Source organism: Notolepis coatsorum (genome assembly GCF_963971535.1).
Source record: "Notolepis coatsorum genome assembly, chromosome: 6".
In the NCBI taxonomy this organism is placed as follows: domain Eukaryota; kingdom Metazoa; phylum Chordata; class Actinopteri; order Aulopiformes; family Paralepididae; genus Notolepis; species Notolepis coatsorum.
Window position 1 is genome coordinate 171,559,832 of NC_140170.1, and position 21,801 is coordinate 171,581,632.

The 21,801-nt window shown below is 44.3% G+C and overlaps 1 protein-coding gene across 1 annotated transcript in view; it reads right to left on the reverse strand.

The window, feature by feature from the left end:
• arl8a (ADP-ribosylation factor-like 8A) overlaps nucleotides 1-18,489 on the reverse strand; it is a 36,625-nt gene extending 18,136 nt beyond the window's left edge. The window contains exon 1 of the mRNA XM_084317570.1: nucleotides 18,140-18,489. Within this exon, the coding sequence (XP_084173696.1) occupies nucleotides 18,140-18,262 (123 nt within the window). The 5' untranslated portion in view covers nucleotides 18,263-18,489. The remainder of the gene's footprint in view (nucleotides 1-18,139) is intronic.
• Nucleotides 18,490-21,801: the final 3,312 nt, after the last annotated feature.

The following is a 21,801-nucleotide window of genomic DNA, read 5'->3' on the forward strand; positions in this document are numbered from 1 at the left end:
TTATAAGCCTTTTGGAGAATCCCCTGTAGTTTACAGCTTTATAAAGTGCGCCAGAGAAGAGAGGGAATATGTTAATAATTACCCCTTCTATCGTGATGCATTCAAATACATATTGCAGTTATTTCCTCTTTATTGTCATAACCCTAGCTTACCACTTGTTTTCATCATCCCCCTGTCTGTCGTAATGTTTTACGTTTAAAGGAACTGCAGAATGAGAAATGCACTTACTGTCTCCTCTCTGCACGTTCAGTAGAACGCTTCAAAGCGGATATGGATAAGCTAGCCTACAGTAGCTGTTGGCCAAAAACACCTCTACCTGGAGTTTTAAGCTAGGCTAGTATCCGCTTCCATTCATTTGTGCTAAACTAGGCTAGCTTGCAGCCGGTTAGCTTTCTACTGAGTTACTTCATTTTGTACTTTAGGTTGTACTTTAGTTTGTATTGTATATTTTGTATAGTGTGTTTGTATTCTTTTTACTTTTTTTTTTTACAGTATGAAGCACATTCTCAGGGGGCTCATACAGAACCAAGCATTTCACTGTAATGTACATGTACCTTATGTGAGACAAATAAAACAAAACTTGAGAGGAAATTGGTATCTATCTTCTTTCAGGGGGCGCCTATAGGAGCCAGGAACCGTCCAATAGGAGAAGCAAGATGCCAGTATGAGATATAATTGTCTAAACTGAAAACGATGGGCAGATAACAGCGAGCGTGACGACTATGAACACACAACAGTCACTCTTATCATCTGGCTCGATTTGTAGTCAATTAAATACTAATTAGTATTACAATATTCCCTCATCTTACTGGGGACCCCTGGAATCCCCTCAGGGCCGAGCTTGAGAACCACGGGTCTAGATGTCTGCATACAGACAGTGGCCACTGAAGCATCCATCAAGGCAGGTCGGTGTAACAAGAGGAGGGGGTGTTCCTGTAACCAATTAGATGCAGTTTATCAATCATTTTGATCAATAATAATCAATAAATAACCCAATGGAATATCACATATTAGATCATCCAATTAACCCAAGCATCACATTGGGACTGCATGGTGAATGGAAAGTGTGATATAGATTCAAAATGTTATATTTACACAAAGAAAATGTAATCACAATAAAAAAAAAAGAGAGAAATCACACAAATAATAAAGGATGAGGCTAATATTGATATATCGCCCAACCCTACTAAGAAATGTACAGTGACAACTAAGTTAATCAACAGACTTTGAGCTCGTCATTAATCTGTGTAATCTGTTCATTTCAGTGAACAACTGGGCTAATTATGCCATCGATCACAATGCCAGTCTCCCCCCTAAGCTGTGCTTCACTCTACAAGGACCTTACAGAAGCCTTTGATTTCTCCAAAGAGTAATCATTTGTTAGGACTAAGCAAGGCCTGAGCACACTTAAAGGAACACGCCAACATTATGGGAAATGTGCTTACCGTCTTCTCCAGAGTCAGACAAGAAGATAAATACCTATTTGTGCGTTCAGTAGAACGCTATCCAGCTGCAAGCTAGCCTAGCTCAGCACAAATGAATGGAAGTGGATACAGACCAGCTAGCCTAGCTGTTGACCAAAAACACCTCTAGGGATGGGGATACTACTCTTATCGATACTGCTTAACGGTTCGGTACTTTATCGCTACTCTTTATCGGTTCTTTTTGATTTAGCAAAAAAACAAAAAAAATTATTACGAACAGAATCGACATTGCTTTATTATTATTTTATATAACTATATTACTGCACATGGCTACTTTTTTATCAATTAATACAAGCAGTCAGATAAATTAACTATTTTGGGACTTTCTATTTTATTTAGAAAGTTCTTAAATCAGAATGACCCACCCAATACCCAGCTGTTAAAAACGGTTCAATACTCCATGTTATTAGTAGAGGCTGTGTGTCTTGGTGCGCTCCGGGTTCTGTTTACGGTTTGCGTTTTGAGCGTGTAAGCTTGCCGTAGCGATGATGTCACGCTCTAACGTCAACACAGGAAGAGGTTTAACACACGGTGGTGGAAGCTGGATGCTGATATAAAGAAACAAATAACCAATAAATATGAAGTTATATTTGAACCTGTTGTCAAGCCTTGTCAATATAACCCACCCCCTTTTCTCACGAATGGAACTGGTGTCGTGGAGTCCGCTTTGAACGTTTTCCAGGGTTAGCGGCTAACGCTAAGCTAACATTTACATTTACATTTAGTCATTTAGCTGACGCTTTTATCCAAAGCGACTTACAAGTTCTGTGCGACAAGACAGCAAGAAGGGTATAACTCTATCAGCTGAGTAACAATGTGTTGCGTGTTACAGTGTAGGTTAGTTTATTAGGACAAGTGCATGACAGTAAGGTTAGTCGGGGTTAGATTTTTTTTTTTTTTTTTTTTTTTATCATTTCAGATAATGGTTGAAGAAGTGAGTCTTTAGTCGACGGCGAAAGATTGGACGGGATTCGGCTGTCCTAACTGGGATGGGTAGTTCATTCCACCATTGTGGGGCAAGGACTGAGAATAGGCGGCTTCTCTTTGATGACCCTCCGGGAGCTTGGATAGGAGTAGATCTGAGGCGGCCAGAAGATGCAGAGCGTAGGGGTCTTGAGGGTGTGTAGTTAGAGACCATTGACCGGAGGTAGGCGGGAGCGGTTCCCTTTGCCGCACGGTATGCTAGGTCGAGGGCCTTGAAGCGCTAGTTAGCTTAGCCTATGTATTACTAGTTAGCAGCTAACATTGCTCGCATCAATTATATTGCATGTCATTGATCTACCGGTCGATCACGGCCGACTGGTTGGCCACCACTGGTCTATAGAAATAAATGCATTCGAACAAGAACCCAATGTATAGTAGAAATAGCAATGGCAAAAAAAGTTAAGTGTGAGTAATAATGGCTCGCTGCGGCTCGCTTCTCGTGCAGAGACAGAGAGAGGAGAGATCATTTGCAACGTTTAAATTCCTCAAAAAAACAACTCATAATAATAATAATTTCTAGAGTATCGATAGCAGTACCGATAACGTCGGAGCTTATCAATACTCCGGTCTTTTCTAATATAGTACCGATTCCCGTTTAGAACCGGGGTCCGGGGGGCACTCCTAAACACCTCTCCCCGAATTTTAAGCTAGGCCAGTGGTCCATAACCGCTTCCATTAATTTGTGATAAGCTAGATAGCTTTCTACTAAACACACAGAGGAAATTAGTATCAATCTTCTTGTCTGACTCTGGTTAACCGTTAACCTAACCCTTATTAAAACCTAACTTTGTACCCTAACCATAACCAGAGTTTCTTTTCATACCCGGGCCGTGTGTCCTTTTATACGTACAAAATATACATATCGCTACAGAAATACGTAAGTCTTTTACATTATTTGACATGGTCATTGTGCTAAGCTAACATGCAGTCAGATATCTTTCCACTGAACGCACAGAGAGGAAACTGGTATCTATCTTCTTGTCTCTCTCTGGAGAAGACAGTAAGCTAATTTCCCCAAATGTTGGTGTGTTCCTTTAAGTGACACACGGCCGGTGGCCTGAATGTCATATAGCGGGTAAAAGCGTCTCATGAACATGACCCAATTATTTGTGACCCCATGACTGTTCCAAGGATTAGTGTGTGTGGCCTCCTTTGAACGCCTGTAAAAATCATAATCATATTACACCACATACCTGAGAAAACTAGAACTGCATCTCACAGGACAACTCTGCTCTTGTGTCATACGAGTGATCCCAAAGCCATTTAAAGGTGCACGTTGGTGAAAAAACTTTATTTTGCACATAATCCCAAAACTCAACAGTTTTGCACATATTAATTTAGTTTCAGAGTATTTTTTTGTGTGCCTTTTTCTCAATTTTGCCAATTCCCTGTGTGTGTCATGGTCCTACCACTCCTCTGACGGTCTGGGAAGGGTGTAGACTACCACATGTCTCCTCTGTCGGTCTGGGAAGGGTGTAGACTACCACATGTCTCCTCTGTCGGTCTGGGAAGGGTGTAGACTACCATATGTCTCCTCTGTCGGTCTGGGAAGGGTGTAGACTACCATATGTCTCCTCTGTCGGTCTGGGAAGGGTGTAGACTACCACATGTCTCCTCTGTCGGTCTGGGAAGGGTGTAGACTACCATATGTCTCCTCTGTCGGTCTGGGAAGGGTGTAGACTACCACATGTCTCCTCTGTTGGTCTGGGGAGGGTGTAGACTACCACATGTCTCCTCTATTGGTCTGGGGAGGGTGTAGACTACCACACGTCTCCTCTGTTGGTCTTGGGAGAATGTAGACTACCACACGTCTCCTCTGTTGGTCTGGGGAGGGTGTAGACTACCACATGTCTCCTCTAATACATGTGGAGTCGGCAGCCACTTCTTTTCACCTGACAGTGAGGAGTTTCACTGGGAGAGCGTAACGCATGCAGAGGTTCACACTATCGCCCCCAGGCCAACCAGTAGGAGTCGCTAATGCAACGACCAGGACTAATACCCTCACCAGCTTCCCACCCGCAAACTAGGGATGGGCACGTGTAAGGTTCCCAGATTGATTCCTTGCATAAATTACTTGAGTAATGCTAAATTACAGTACGTGTTTAGGGATCTATGGCAGCACCAATAACTGCACATCAATATACCCGACAGGGTTTCCGTTAGAAAAAATTGTTGCCGGTCTCCGTGACCTGCAAGATTTCAACTACCGGACAAATGAGATTAATTCCGGTCATAGTTTATTGAGCTTTAAAACAATTGATAGGCAGGCTCATGTCATCCTCAAGGCATGTAGATTTATAATATTATTACTTAAAACTAGGCTACTTTTGCGTATACAGTCATTAATATATTCCAAATAAAATAAGTCCCTCGATACTCCGTCTCCGTGCTGCTGCTGACTTGAAATAAAATAGACCGCGTATGTGGCAGTCGGTCCGACCCTAACAGCAGTCTGTTATAATCACATTTTTATGAGCTAACGAATTCCGTTATATTGGACATTTGTATTAATTATATCAAGCGAAGAACTGAGAAAGCAGAGACACGGCAACATTATCGTGGTTTGCGTGACTACTCTCTCCACCTCAATGTCACGCGGTCGAAAAGGGCGCTTGTCTATTGGACAGTGGAAATGTGTGTGTGGCTGCGATCCTGTGTGTGCGCGCGCGCGTGTGTGTGTGTCTGTGTGTGTACTGCGGAGCCCAGATCAGCGGAGCCGAGTTTTGACATGGCATTGATCCATTGTTCTATTGAAGCACATTATTACCACCATCCTCTCGCTAAACAACTTGTAGACCACGGTGTTTTTATGAGTGCCCACAAGTAGCCGTTTTAATAATATAATAAGCCGCGCGCCTCGGTAATAATAATAAGCCGCGTTTTTTCTTCCTTCTTCCCAAGATGCACAGACATAGAGAGAGAGAGAGAGAGAGAGAGAGAGAGATAGATAGATAGATAGATAGATAGATAGATAGATAGAGAGATTAGATGCAGTGTGCTTGTTTTGCAGTGAGTGCTGCGAGCAGTGGTAATAATAATCACTTCCTATATTTGGTTCGCGTTTGGTCCGATGAAGCGAACCGAGACCTACGTTTTTAAAGCTCTCGCTGACAACGTCGTTGTCATTATTATAAGTAACGAGGAAACAAATGTAATGATCGTTTCGTTCATCGCATAGGCTATTTAATTTTAGCCTATTTTAATACAATTCAAATAATCAAATTGTGCTTAGACTCAGGGAATTATTTTCACCGGACATTAAGACCGGAGAAATTAAATATGTCGGACTTCAAGAGATTTTGCCGGACAAATACCGGTAATTACCGGCTAACGGAAACGCTGATACCCGATGCTAATGCGTACTGTCAGTCAAAGCAGTCAGTTACCATTTGTAATAATTACATGATTACCTCCACTCTGTCTGCAGCAGGTCTCTCCGCTGATGCTACGGCATATTTCCGTATCAATAGTCTCATAAAGTGGGCAACATGATGTTGGCACAAGTTGGAAATGCACAAACACAAACCTCTGTTTTTATCTTTTACATAACACTAAGCTAGCTGTAGTCCAACACAACAAACAGTCACTGTAACGTTAGCCTACTATCCATACAATCCTCCTTAGGCCTAAAAGAAAAAATGGTTTGGTTCCGGTTGCCGACCGACCCTGCCGATTTAGGTGCGACCCAATTTATTTTATGAGTAAAAAAAAATATATATATATATATATATATATAATTTTATTTAATTTTTTTTTACAATAAAGTTTCATAAAAATCTTAGTCAAACCTTTAGTATTATGGATATTAAACATGCTGGCAGAGTACATGCATCCATGTTGTCGTGAACATTTTAATTAAATAAAGAAATTCCCTATCCATAGTCGCAGTGGGAAAAAATATAATAAAAGATTTCATTAAATAAATTCCCTACCTACCCATGGCCTTAACTGACAGGAACCAAACAATTTTTTCTTTTATGCCTTATGCTCTCACGCTCCACAGTGTTGTCTTCCTGCAACAACTCACGCCTTGTGAGATTTCAGAGCGAGACAAACAAATGTATTAATTGTTAATAAATTGAGTTCAGTTGAAACGGCGAGTACTCAAGTAATCGATTTCTCACGCCCATCCCTACCGTGAACACTGCCAATTGTGTTCATGGAACGTCTGACCAGCTTAGACCTCTGCACCCAGACTCCCCAGTGTTTAGACCTCTACACTACCAAGCCACTCCAGTGTTTAGACCTCTACACTAGTTTAAGTTTCAAGTTTGTTTATTATTTGTCACAACAAAATACAGAATACTTTATGATGAAATGCTTGTTTCTGTATAGGCCCCTGAGAGAGTGAGAGTGTGCTACATACAGTAAAAAGAAAAGTAAAAAAAAGTAATTAAGAAGTAAGTAAAAAGTAACTAAAGTCAATATACATATATACTAGGGCTGGGCGATATAACGATAATTATCGTAATATATTTTAATAATCGATATCAGAAAAAGAAATATATCGGGGGAAAAAATATATCGATTTATTTTTTTAGTTAAACCCAGAGACAGTGGACAGACTTGTCTTTCTTGCCTGCAACTTAAAGTAATGGCTTTGCTTGTCCAAATGACAATACTGACCAAATTGAGATTTATTTCTCTCGTCCATTTGTTTTGTTTGCTTTCTAATGTAAAATACAGTTTGAAACCGTCTGTACACAGTAGGCTATGTGTGCTAGCAGAACTAGACTCCAGTCACGAGTCACGGTGCACATGTGCAGTGGTTTGTCCACCAAAAAAGCGCCAAAAGATAGAAAAGAAACTAGCAGAGCCAGAACTGTTCAACTCCCCTGAAGCCACAGCCAGCAGAGAAGCTTGTTTACTTTCGCTTTCAAACCAGCTGCAGCCTGAGAACTGGAGTGTGAGGGGATGTAACACTAAAGATGGCGGCAATGACAAATAATTGCTGCAAAATAAACATAAATCTGTTTTTTTTTTAATACTTATAACAATATCGATAATTATCTATATCGCGTAATATGATATTGTTATCGATATCGTTATCGCAATATCATTTTTGGCCATATCGCCCAGCCCTAATATATACAATATACAATACAGAGTATTGTATGAGTGAGGTACAATGCAGAGGTACAAAACTTAGGGTAGGGTGCAAATGAGGTATGAATGTAGTGCAAATCTCTTTAATAATAGATAAATATAAAGTGTGCTAAAGTGTCTAAAGTGAGTAAAGTGAGTGGTAATGTGAGTGTTTGTTAAAAGTGAGTGTGTACATGTGGATGTGTGTGCAGTAGGGATGGGTACCTTTCACATTTGAACCGATACCGGTACCTGTGAATCGATACCGGTACCCAACGGTACCTTTTTTCGGTACTTTAGTCTCAAGAAATTTAATTTACCTACTTCAGTCGAAAAAAATAAATCCAAACTTCAAATAACTACAATTTGACAGTTTTCGGCTTGTCATTGCTCCGACTGCTTTGTTGTTGAATCAAGTTAAATCCTAGGTAAGCATATATTGTGCGTGTGAACGTTGACATGAAAATAAAAAAGTAAAAAAATAAAAAATAAAAAAAGGTAATTTTTTTTTCTTTGTATCTCACTTGATTCGATACTCGGTAGTACCGACGTGTTTCGGTGCGGTACCTCAAAAGTACCGAATTCGGTACCCATCCCTAGTGTGCAGTGTGTGTAGATGATGGGTTGTTACATAGTGTCATTGTCATTGAGCATCCTGATGGCCTGGGGATAGAAGCTCCTTCTGAGTCTCTCTGTACTGACCATGAGACTCCGGTAGCGCTTGCCTGACCGCAGCAGTTCAAAGAGGCAGTTGTTTGGATGACTAGAGTCTTTGATTATTCTCTTAGCCTTGGTCCTGCAACGCTTGTTATATAAGCGTCCTGGAGAGTGGGGAGCCCCCCTCCAATTGTGCACTCGGCTGAACGGGACACTCTCTGTAGTCTGCTGCGGTCTTGTGCAGTGCTATTCCCAAACCAGGAGGTGATGTTACCAGTCAGGATGCTCTCTATTGTGCACGAGTAGAAGTTCTTGGGGATCTTCTGACTCACTTTGAACTTCTTACGCCTAAGGAAGTAGAGGCGTTGCCGTGTATTCTTCACTACACTGTCAATGTGTGTGGTCCATGTCAAGTCCTCGGATATGTGGGCTCCGATGTACTTAAAACTGCTCACTCTCTCGACCGGTGCCCAGTCGATGCCGAGGGGGCTGTAGTCCCTGGCCCCCGACCTCCTAAAGTCCACAATCACCTCTTTAGTTTTGCTGACGTTCAGGGAGAGGCAGTTCTCCTGACACCACTGTGACAGATTCTCTACCTCTTCCAGGTAGGCCCTCTCGTCGTTTGCAGAGATCAAGCCCCCTGTGTCGTCAGCAAACTTGATAATTGTGTTGTTGTTCCGCTGTGCCACACAGTCATGTGTGTACAGCGAGTAGAGGAGGGGGCTCAGAACACAGCCCTGGGGGGGGGCCCTGTGTAGAGAGTGATGGATGAGGAGGTGCAGTTGCCTGCTCTCACCACCTGGTGTCTTCCTGTCAGGAAGTCCAAGACCCACTGGCAGAGGTCATAGTTCAAGCCCAGGTCCCTGAGCTTGGCTATGAGTTTGGAGGAGACTATGGTATTGAATGCTGAGCGGATGAATAGCATTCTCACATAGTTCCCCTGCCTTTTGTCCAGGTGTGATGCTGCTGTGTGCAGCACATGGGATATGGCGTCCTCCGTGGACCTGTTGGGGCGATATGCAAATTGCAGGGGGTCCAGGTTTTGGGGAGGGAGGAACAGATGTAGCCCTTCACTAGCTTCTCAAAGCACTTCATGGCTATGGAGGTGAGAGCTACAGTGCGATAGTCGTTGAGGCCAGCGGGCATGGATTTTTTGGGTACAAGGATAATGGTGGACCTTTTCACACAGGTGAGGATGACAGACTGTTCTAAGGACTACCCAGCTGCTCCAGTGCTTAGACCTCTACACTACCCAGCCTCTCCAGTGCTTAGACCTCTACACTACCCAGCTGCTCCAGTGCTTAGACCTCTACACTACCCAGCTGCTCCAGTGCTTAGACCTCTACACTACCAAGCCACTCCAGTGTTTAGACCTCTACACTACCAAGCCACTCCAGTGTTTAGACCTCTACACTACCCAGCCTCTCCAGTGTTTAGACCTCTACACTACCCAGCCTCTCCAGTGCTTAGACCTCTACACTACCCAGCCTCTCCAGTGCTTAGACCTCTACACTACCCAGCCTCTCCAGTGCTTAGACCTCTACACTACCCAGCCTCTCCAGTGCTTAGACCTCTACACTACCCAGCCTCTCCAGTGCTTAGACCTCTACACTACCAAGCCACTCCAGTGTTTAGACCTCTACACTACCAAGCCACTCCAGTGTTTAGACCTCTACACTACCCAGCTGCTCCAGTGTTTAGACCTCTACACTACCCAACCGCTCCAGTGCTTAGACCTCTACACTACCCAGCCGCTCCAGTGCTTAGACCTCTACACTACCCAGCCGCTCCAGTGCTTAGACCTCTACACTACCCAGCCTCTCCAGTGCTTAGAGCTCTACACTACCCAGCCTCTCCAGTGCTTAGAGCTCTACACTACCCAGCCTAGTATCCAGTGCTTAGACCTCTACACTACCCAGCCGCTCCAGTGCTTAGACCTCAGAGGTCTAACTGCACCCCTTCTCTCCTCCTCTATCTTTGCCAATCTGTCAGTCAGAATAACAAAGCTGTGAACATTTTAGTCCTTCACTCGGGCAAAGGAGACAATTAAAGCACGCCAACTGCCATTTAGTAGAAGCATTATGACAACAGTGAGATACATGGAGGGCCAGACGGGACGGATGAGATCAACAGATAGGAGTCATCCATGCCAATCATCTCTGGACTGTGACGTCACACTCATCCCGTCATCAGATGAGACTGCTCGTCACACCAGTCTCCCATGTGACCAACTATGACCAAGTTAAACCCATTCAATGAACTCTCAACAGTCAAGGTGGCCCTTTCATAATGACACGACAACTAAGGCTGGGCGAAAGGGAATGTAAGGACTGTAGGGATGCATGACACCTATAGACCTGGGGAGTCATGATGCAGTAGCTGTTTCCCCTACCATTGCCTTGGCAGGGCGGGCGGCCCGCCCCGCTAACGTGACCCCCCGCCCCCCCTGAAAAAATTATAATAAAAAAGAATATTATATATAAAAAAAATATATATGTTATATACTTTTTTTTTTATTAAAGTTTGCTTTAATCACAGTAACGTTGGCGAGCTAGCTAAATTATACATAAATCGGTTTTCATATAAATTAATCTTCACTAAGACTTTAAAACGGTGGTGCGGCACGGTCTACGGAGACGCAGAAAAAACCTACCAAATCCATTCCGAGACTGACTAGCGTCGCGCGTAACAAGTCTCAGTCTCAGTCTCACTCTCAGTCTCTCTCTCTCTCTCTCTTTCAAGTAATGTTACACTATAAAAACGAACTGGATAGTTTATATATGAACTGCATAGCTCATTAAAAAAAAATTATCGCAAATTTTATCGCAATCGCAATATCTGTCAGAAAAATCGCAATTACATTATTTCCCAAAATCGTGCAGCCCTACAGGTAACCACTTTTGCTTCATTTCTTTGATGGCTCAAATGTATGCTCTAGTCCTGTGGTTCTCAAACCTACGGGAGGCTGCAATTCGAAACTGGCCACCGTAAATGTCCAAACCCCCCACCCCCTCCTAATAGACAGTCTCCTCCCCACCGCATGTATATATTCTCTCCCCGTCGTATGTATATTTCTCTCCCACCCACCCACCCCCTCCAAATGTACAGTCTCCTCCCCACCGTATCTCTCCCCACCGTATGTATATTTCTCTCCCACCAACCCACCCCCTCCTAATGTACAGTCCCCTCCCCATCATATACTCTGTCAGGATCTATGGGTAACAGTACTGTATATTTGAATATCGTATATGTCACAAATGTAACTAAATACCTGTATGTCATGTATGTCCCTATGCCATAAATGTCATGTATGTTGTGTATGTCATAAATGTCACTATGAATTGAAAATGGGGGACCCTGATGTAAACAAGACAAAAGTCTTTCTCTGGTCTGCATCCCCTTAACAATTGTGTGTATTGAGCCGTACTGTATTGTACCCATTCTGCAATCTGTTAAATAAAGTTTTCATTCATTCATTCTCCTCGAGGCACCCCAGCCGTTCCATGTATTTGTTAAATTCCACCACCAGCACACCTTATTCAACTAATAAAGGGCTTGTTAAGTTGAATCAGGTGTGCTGGTGGTGGAATTTAACAAATACATGGAACGGCTGGGGTGCTCCGAGGAGAGGATTGGGAAGCACTGTCGATTTTGTGTTTTGAGCACAAAGTTCATCATAGATCTGGATCTGGCCTCTTTATTTTGCTCTCAAAGTGCACCAGATTGATGCATTCAACTTTAAAATATACAAAAAATAAAATAAAAATCCGGGGGAGCATGCCCCCAGACCCCCCTAGAGCAGGGGCGGCCAACCCGCGGCTCGCGAGCCGCATGTGGCTCTTTGCACGTCAATGTGTGGCTCTTCCATCAAAAAAATTATAATAAATAAATAACTTTTATTTTTTTTTGTATGTCACTCATTCCATAAGGACGTAGAATAAACATTTTAAAAAAATGTAATGGTCCATTTGCATGTTCTTGGTATCTGAATCTAGGGACATATGGATCAGTGTCAGAAATAGTGTGTATGTTACTAGGCTTGAGTAAATTGTAATGAACCAAAGGAGAATATCAATTCTATTAAAAAAAATTATAATTATCTTTGACTGTGAATAACACCATGCTAAAATGTACCAAACCTGAAAATCTAAGCAAATGAATAAAGGGAAGATGATTAAACAGACGGTTTTGTAGATACAGTACTGAATTCTGCCATATTTTTTATAATGTCAATTTCTCCACCATTTTTCATCGTATTGCAACACCGTTTTTTGCAAGACGTTCACAGAAAGGTAGAGAAACTAACTGCGTTCTGTTTTATGGCAATAACGTTCAGGTTTGTGGGAGATAATCCCAAAAAATAAGAGAAATAAAAAAGTAAATCCAGAAGTCAGATGATTGTGGCTGCGCCACTTCCTCCTGTCAATATGCGCCGGTTTCCGACTCAATGCCCTGAGATTTCTATAATATTATATTTCACTAATAACAGTTAAAATCATTGGTCTCTACTACAGACCCACCTGGTTCAGGTAGAGTGTTGCCTCTGGTCTCTACTACAGACCCACCTGGTTCAGGTAGAGTGTTGCCTCTGGTCTCTACTACAGACCCACCTGGTTCAGGTAGAGTGTTGCCTCTGGTCTCTACTACAGACACACCTGGTTCAGGGAGAGTGTTGCCTCTGGTCTCTACTACAGACCTGCCTGGTTCAGGTAGAGTGTTGCCTCTGGTCTCTACTACAGACCCACCTGGTTCAGGGAGAGTGTTGCCTCTGGTCTCTACTACAGACCTGCCTGGTTCAGGTAGAGTGTTGCCTCTGGTCTCTACTACAGACCCACCTGGTTCAGGGAGAGTGTTGCCTCTGGTCTCTACTACAGACACACCTGGTTCAGGTAGAGTGTTGCCTCTAGTCTCTACTACAGACCCACCTGGTTCAGGTAGAGTGTTGCCTCTGGTCTCTACTACAGACCCACCTGGTTCAGGTAGAGTGTTGCCTCTGGTCTCTACTACAGACACACCTGGTTCAGGTAGAGTGTTGCCTCTGGTCTCTACTACAGACACACCTGGTTCAGGGAGAGTGTTGCCTCTGGTCTCTACTACAGACACACCTGGTTCAGGGAGAGTGTTGCCTCTGGTCTCTACTACAGACCCACCTGGTTCAGGTAGAGTGTTGCCTCTGGTCTCTACTACAGACACACCTGGTTCAGGTAGAGTGTTGCCTCTGGTCTCTACTACAGACCCACCTGGTTCAGGGAGAGTGTTGCCTCTGGTCTCTACTACAGACCCACCTGGTTCAGGGAGAGTGTTGCCTCTGGTCTCTACTACAGACCCACCTGGTTCAGGTAGTGTGTTGCCTCTGGTCTCTACTACAGACCTGCCTGGTTCAGGTAGAGTTTAGCCTCTAGTCTCTACTACAGACCCACCTGGTTCAGGTAGAGTTTAGCCTCTAGTCTCTACTACAGACCTGCCTGGTTCAGGTAGAGTGTTGCCTCTGGTCTCTACTACAGACCTGCCTGGTTCAGGTAGAGTTTAGCCTCTAGTCTCTACTACAGACCCACCTGGTTCAGGTAGAGTTTAGCCTCTAGTCTCTACTACAGACCTGCCTGGTTCAGGTAGAGTGTTGCCTCTGGTCTCTACTACAGACCCACCTGGTTCAGGTAGAGTGTTGCCTCTGGTCTCTACTACATACCTGCCTGGTTCAGGTAGAGTTTAGCCTCTAGTCTCTACTACAGACCTGCCTGGTTCAGGTAGAGTTTAGCCTCTGGTCTCTACTACAGACCTGCCTGGTTCAGGTAGAGTTTAGCCTCTGGTCTCTACTACAGACCTGCCTGGTTCAGGTAGAGTTTAGCCTCTAGTCTCTACTACAGACCTGCCTGGTTCAGGTAGAGTTTAGCCTCTGGTCTCTACTACAGACCCCCCTGGTTCAGGTAGTTTTGCATAGTTAAATGACTGAGCATAGTTAAATGAGATTTGTGTTTGATTTTTGAGAGGACATTTTGAAAAACAAGAAAAAAATTGGAAATATTGTGATATTTCTTCTTGACTTGTTTAACCGATTCAGTGCCAACCACAAGATTAGTCGGGTTAACTCGCCATGCGTTGAGTGCCAAGACCCGAGAAAACTTTTATTAGCTATATCCATAAATTTTTCATCCATCTAGCCTGATGTTATCATTGGGAATGGGTCTGAGCTCGAAAAGGGCAAATACCGCCGCCTCTCGTCTCCCGGATGGTATTGCACATCATTGGATTGGATTGGGTGGCACTGTGCATCAGAAAAAAACTCAGCTCCCGGGGTTTCCCTTCTCGGGCAAGCAGTATCCGTTACCACATTCACTGGGGAGGCTCGGAGCAGCTTTCGATTATGTGTTTTGGTGCTATAACGTTGGATCAATAAACGCGATCAATATTTGGAATGGCGATCAGGAATTGGATTAATCTTTTTGCAGAACATCTGATGTGAAGTAAGGACTCTATGTTACGTCTTGGGGTAATCAGATGTTTTTTTCTCCGCCATCGCAGCGCGCATGCTGTGTGTGTGTAACGTTAGCCGTATCCACGGCATGGATAATCGATTTTTCAGCCCGCCTCTCTAGCGTGCATAAGTACATACTATCGATAATCTAGCGTTTATTTGAAAACGATTAATAAATCAGCCGAAAAATTATAACGTGTTTGTGTATTCCAGTAAAGGGCTATTATCGCGGAATTTCTCTGGAATTACTAGAAATCTCCAAAACTATACTCGTATTCAAAACGGTATAAAACGGAAATGTACCAATGAAAAAACAATCCGTTTCGTACATGTTGACTGCAAGCAAGTCATTAATAAGCGAGGGGTGTTTTAGACCCATAGCCATAATTTAAGATATAGTTTAGGCGTTCGCAAATTTCCCCGTCCTCCCATTGACTTCCTTATTGGCACAGTAGCCCTAATATGGTCAAATGGGCGTGGCTCTGAATGAGTTAAAGAATACTTGTCCAGCCCATGGGGGCATTACCTTGTGATTTCGGGCTTTACAAATACATTTGATTTTAATTTTTTCTTGTTTTTCAAAATGTCCTCTCAAAAATCAAAACACAAATCTCATTTCGGGCCAACCCTATACTTTTGTGGGAATGATAGCATGTAGGACACATGATGTAACTAACAACCTACTGTAGCTGTTACATCAGTAACTGCAATATGATTACTGAAGTTGAAACAGTAATACCTTACATTGCTTCTGTCACAGGAGGAACTGATGTGATTACAGTCAGTGTGTTACTTTATCATACGTTACGCACAACAGTGCTCTTAGTACAAGGTTTTGGGGCTGGGGGCGGGAGCCAGCATATGTTTGGAGGCAAGGTCATCATGGTAGGATTTTACGGGCTCTGTAAAGGTGTATATTTACACACAGTTGACCTTCTGCACAACCACTCAGTTGTATGTATACTCACTAGGGGTGGGACAATACATCGATCCAGATCGATATATCGATCTATTATCAATAATCAAATAGGATCGACGCAACGTAAAAAGATCGATTCATATTGCGATACTCTTATTTTGAAAATCCCCGCGAGTCATATCCGCCGGCGCCCAGTATTGTGAAACTCCGTGTAGAAATTACAGCAGTGTTTGCGTCTGCTGTAAAGCACTACAGAGCGTCTATTTTGCGAGCCGATATAAGTCTGTGCAGTTTTTCCCCCGCAACGGGTCAAATGCATATAACAGGCGTTGCATCGTCGCCATTCCTTTATGCCAACGTCGCGTTAAATATCTAAATGAACGTCGCGTTGGCTGCTAAAAGCTAAGCAGCTAACCGTGAGAGATAACAGGAGAGTGGAAAGGGGACTTGGAAGGAGGAGGGGTGGGGGCTGTGGGGGACTGTGTGTGTGTGTGTGTGTGTGTGTGTGTGTGTGTGTGTGTGTGTGTGTGTGTGTGTGTGTTAAAGCTCAATATATAAAAACAAAAGTGAACAGGAGGTCTATTTGTATTAAAAACAATAGATTGTTTTTCATTTAAATGTCTGGAAGAGCTCAAAAATAAATACATCAATTGATATTTCCGTAGCCTTTTTTTAGTTGATCTAAATGTGACTGATTGTGTTAAATGGGCACATAATATCGCCTCATATCGATCGCAGACACCTGAATTGAATCGTATCGTATCGTATCGTGGCAGACTTTGTGATATCGGCAAATATCGTATCGTTGTCCAAAGAATCGATATCGTATCGTATCGTGATGAAACTGATGATTCCCACCCCTAATACTCACCCCAGTCGTTAAAGACTTCCCCAGGCTTCCTGTCTCCTGCTGGATCAATTACAACATCCTGGTCTTCACCTACAAAGCCCTTCACCAACAGCCCCCCCCCCCCCCAGATCCACCTCAGTCTGTCTCCACTCCCCCTACCAACCCTCAGATCCTCCTCAGCTCCTACCAACCCCATCAGCCTGCCTCCTCTCCTCCTCCAACCCCATCATCCCTCAGATCCACCTCAGCCTGCCTCCTCTGCTCCTACCAACCCCATCAGCCTGCCTCCTCTCCTCCTACCAACCCCATCATCCCTCAGATCCACCTGAGCCTGTCTCCTCTCCCCCTACCAACCCTCTCATCCCTCAGATCCACCTCAGCCTGTCTCCTCTCCCCCTACCAACCCTCTCAGTCCTCTTCCTTCTCTTCACCCCAATTACAATCGCTGCCGTTTTTGGGGACAGAGCTCTTCTCCAGGTCAGCTCCCAAGCTCTGGAACTCCCTCCCCTCTCAGAGCTCTTCTCCAGGGCAGCTCCCAGGCTCTGGAACTCCCTCCCCTCTCAGAGCTCTTCTCCAGGGCAGCTCCCAGGCTCTGGAACTCCCTCCCCTCTCAGTCAGAGCTCTTCTCCAGGGCAGCTCCCAGGCTCTGGAACTCCCTCCCCTCTCAGAGCTCTTCTCCAGGGCAGCTCCCAGGCTCTGGAACTCCCTCCCCTCTCAGTCAGAGCTCTTCTCCAGGGCAGCTCCCAGGCTCTGGAACTCCCTCCCCTCTCAGTCAGAGCTCTTCTCCAGGGCAGCTCCCAGGCTCTGGAACTCCCTCCCCTCTCAGTCAGAGCTCTTCTCCAGGGCAGCTCCCAGGCTCTGGAACTCTTGTCCCCCAAGACTTTAGCGACTCAGATCTCTCAGTTTTCTAATCCCACCTCAAGACCAGTCTCTTCTCCACTGCCTTCTCTTATCCTTCCTTGTTGTCTGTTGTTTGTCTCACTACTCCCTCCCCTTAGTGTAAAGTCACTAAGAAATTAGATATATAATTTATTATTATCAGAGCTGTCAGTCCAAAGGCACACATCGAATATATAGAGTAATAAGCCTACACTAGGTACTAAAGAGAAGTAGCACACTGACACTTATAGACACATTTGACCTGTAATAATTTTACAATAACTCACTGTAAACCACAGAGTCCTTAAAACCATGTGATCAATAAGAACACAGCATAATAGAAGAATTTAAAAAATTTGGTAGAAAACCCCCACACATCAGCCTTGGTCTTAAGACAATAACGTGTAGGCCATATAGGGGGGGATCAGGATCAGGAATGCCTGCCTTAACTGTTCTCCAAGGTTGTGTGGGTTTCAGGACCATTTTGAAGGGACGTCATTCGTGGTGTCGTCATCATCATCATCATTATTACTAGTGGACTGATGACACGTCATGTGGTGTTAGAGAAGGTCTTCATGCATCCATATATAAAATGATTAGAAGAGTGTCCGCTGTGCTATTCACAAATGTCCATCTATGTATGTATGCATACACTTCCTGTACTGTACTCTATACTGCTTGTACTGTATGTGCAGCGGCGCATTCTGCGACACTTGCATTTTGGGCGGAGCGGCCGCGTCTCGAATCACGGGACCCGCTACTCAAGGCGACACACACACACACACACAAATGACGACGACCGAATTTACCGCTATCACGTTCACGAAGGTCGTCTTCCCCGAATACTGCAGACCGACCAGTGTCAGCTCCATCTCCTCCTTCCAGAACAAGGCTTTGAACCAGTCCAGTAGCTTGTTAAACAAGGCGATCATCTTCTTCACCGCACTGGAGATCAGCTGACCGTCTTCACCCTCCTGCTGGCAGCCAAGTCTCGCCAAGTCACAATAACAAGCCCCGCGTTACTTTGATTTTCACCTGCGAAAGATGATCAATATCTTATGATGAACGCCTTTTCGCACAATATTCCCGTCCGTTTAAGATTTGCGTCTCGACTGTTCCTCGTTGGGGTGGGGTGACACACATCCATGCACAGCTGATCCCAAAACAATGCACAGAGAGAGAGGAGGGGAGCAAAGCGCTGTGGTCAAAACCTGTTGTTTGGCAAAATTGCGCCCCCTGCTGAACGTCGCAGACAGAACAAGCGCTTAGCATTCATTCTGACAGATTCGACTCAACCATTATCACCAAAGACACTCTACTAACGGAGAGAACGCGTTCAAAGCAGGATGGAAATGGAATAGTTCCGGTCTCCTATGTGGGCGGGACGTTTACGCCACACATCATCCGCACTGAATTTTTATCGCCACGCCTCTTTTTGGGAAGGAATAAACAGCATTTCTTCATAAACTACCATTTTAGGACAAAACACGGGGGTATAAATCACGCCAAAGACGATCTAGGCCCAGACATAGTCATTACCTCTTAGTTTTCTTGGAGATTCATAAGCATGTCTAGGTAGGGAAATAAGGAGCAGCACGGTGGTGTAGTGGTTAACACTGTCGCCTCACAGCAAGAAGGTCCAGTGTTTGATTCCCGCTTGGGGACCAGGTTTCCATGATGCCAGGTACTCAGGTGGGGTATCTCCCTCTCTCTGTGCTCGCAAGGGTTTCCCCCAATAAGATAAACCCAATGGAAAAACATGCACACAACAGATCGCTGACGCTATTGCGTCCTTGACGAAGACGGGCAGGAGCACTTGGATTGGTCCCTGGACGCGGTACCTCGCCGACGCCCTGTCTGCTCCCGGCTGCCATTGGGGGGAAGGACGACGGGATGTGCTAAGCGCAGAGCTCAATCGCATCGGCGACTGAGAAAAAAAAGACAATGCGTGTGTGTGTATTCCAGTGTGTGTGTGCCGCTCCCATTGCATGTCCCAGTGTGTTGCATGTCGAATAAAGACCTCTAAAGAGGTCCTGAATTATTATTATAAAGGAGATATCCTGCAGTTGAGGCGTTTGACTGAAAACGGACCAAACCTAACTTTTCACAATGGCGCAAACGCTCATTGACATTGACGGCCAGTGTTGGAAAGTAATTGCTTGATGATGCACATGATGCACTAACAAAACAAACCTTTCAAACAATATAAGCATTCTGCAGACAGCTTTTATATTATACATTATAAATCATACAATGTCACTGACATAAGTATACTCACTAATGGTAAAACAGCCGTTTTTCTGCCACACAGCAATTAGAGTAGACGACAGTAGTACAGCAACTTGCAAGGCCTGGTCTACAAGATACACTACACCACTAACATTGATTAGTACATGATACCCATGTACATGTCGAAATACTTCCCAAAGGTCAGTGAATGGCACGACCACAACACCAGAGGGAGTTCCACGAATCATGTTCAACCCAGATTCGGCTCAAACAAGGGACTAAACACGTTTAGCAATTATGCCACAACAATGTGGAACGTCCTACCCACAGCCGTAAAGGAATGTGAATCCTAGCCAACAAGCCAACGTTCGTTATACAAGTATCGCAGCAACATTTCAAAGGTACTCACAGTTGCACGAGGGTCTTGGACAGAGAAACGCAACGCAATGGTTCGGCATTGCTAATAAACATTTTTAATTATTTTTATAAACGTGTAAACAGCGAAGAACGTATGGCTGCTCTCCCCCGAACGCCGCAGTGAGGAATAGGGTATATCTGTAGAGCCGCACTGCCGTCTCAGTGATGTTTACACGTTTATAAAAAATATTTAAAATGTTTATTAGCAACACCGAGCTTTCAAACCATTGCGGTTCTCTGTCAAAGACCCTCGTGCAACTGTGAGTACCTTTGAAATGTCTCTGCGATACTTGTATAACGAACGTTTCTCGTCGGACCAGTTCTTCAGAGTTAAAATAGGGTGGTTTCCTATGGGGGAGCAAGGGACTGTGGATTCACTCGGCCAAACCTTGTTAGCGTGCATCAGTCACGAAAGGGGCTATGTGAATCCCTACCCTCCTTCAAACCCGCTCTCAAAGAGCACCTACGGGTGGCTGCAATTCGAAACTGGCCCCGGTAAATGTCCAACCCCCCCCCCCCCCCCCACCCAACCCCCTCCAATGTACCGTTTCTTCCTCCTCGAATATATATATATTTTTTTATGATATCTTTCTCTTAGACAGTACTGTATATTTGTATATCTTGTATGTCATAAATGTCATGATGAAACAGTACTGTATGTCATACAGTAAATGAAAATGCCTTGATTAATTGAAAATGGGGGACCCTGATGTAACCAAGACTCATGGAGGTGGGGGCCAGTGCTGTAGCTCAGTGACGAAATACAAGAAGTGAGAATGAGTTTAGTCTCCCATTGAAGTGTCTCTGATATCACCAACTCCTAGAACCCACCTCACCCCTGCCCACTTTGACAACCTAGGATGGCTTAGAGTAGACGACAGAGTACAGCAACTTGCAATGGGCCTGGTCTACAATTCCTGATGAATTGAACATGGGGGACCCTGATGTAAACAAGACAAAAGTCTTTATCTGGTCTGCATCCCCTTAACAATTGTGTGTATTGAGCTGTACTGTATTGTACCCATTCTGCAATCTGTTAATAAAGTTGTCAATCAATCAATCAATCACACTACACGACTAAGGTACCCATGTACATGTCAAAATACTTCCCAAAGGTCAGTGAATACCACAACACCAGAGGGAGCTCCACAAATCATGTGAAACCCAGATTCGGCTCAAACAAGGGACTAAACACGTTTCGCAATTATGCCACATCAATGTGGAACGCCCGGGAGCATGTCTATGTTCCCCGCTTTGATTGATTGAAAACCATTTAGACCACCAGCCCTGATTCCAAACTCTAACCTTAACCAGTTCGAAAGAGGGCCTAAGCTTAACCAGTTCGAAACAAGGCGGACATTAATAATTAATAAAATAATAAAAATTTATAAAAATTTCAATCTATTAATCAATCAAGCGGGGAACATAGGACCCGGGGAACATAGGACCCGGGGAACATAGGGATGATCCCGAACGCCCTACCCACAGCTATAAAGAAATGTGAATTACTACCCACCTTCAAAACCACTCTCAAAGAGCACCTACGAGGAACTGCAATTCAAAACTGGCCCCTGTAAATGTCCTAACCCAACCCCCTCCAATGTACAGTAAATGTCCTAACCCAATAATACACAAGACCCTCTTCTTGGGACCAAGTAAGGTTTCGTAGATAATCCAATGTACAGTTACCCCCCACCCCCCCTACCCAACCCCCCCCAATGTACAGTTCTCCCCCCACGCCACCCACCCACCTACCTACCCAACCCCTCCCCCTCCACCCCACCTACCAACCTCCTACCAACCTCCTACAATGTACAGTTTTTTC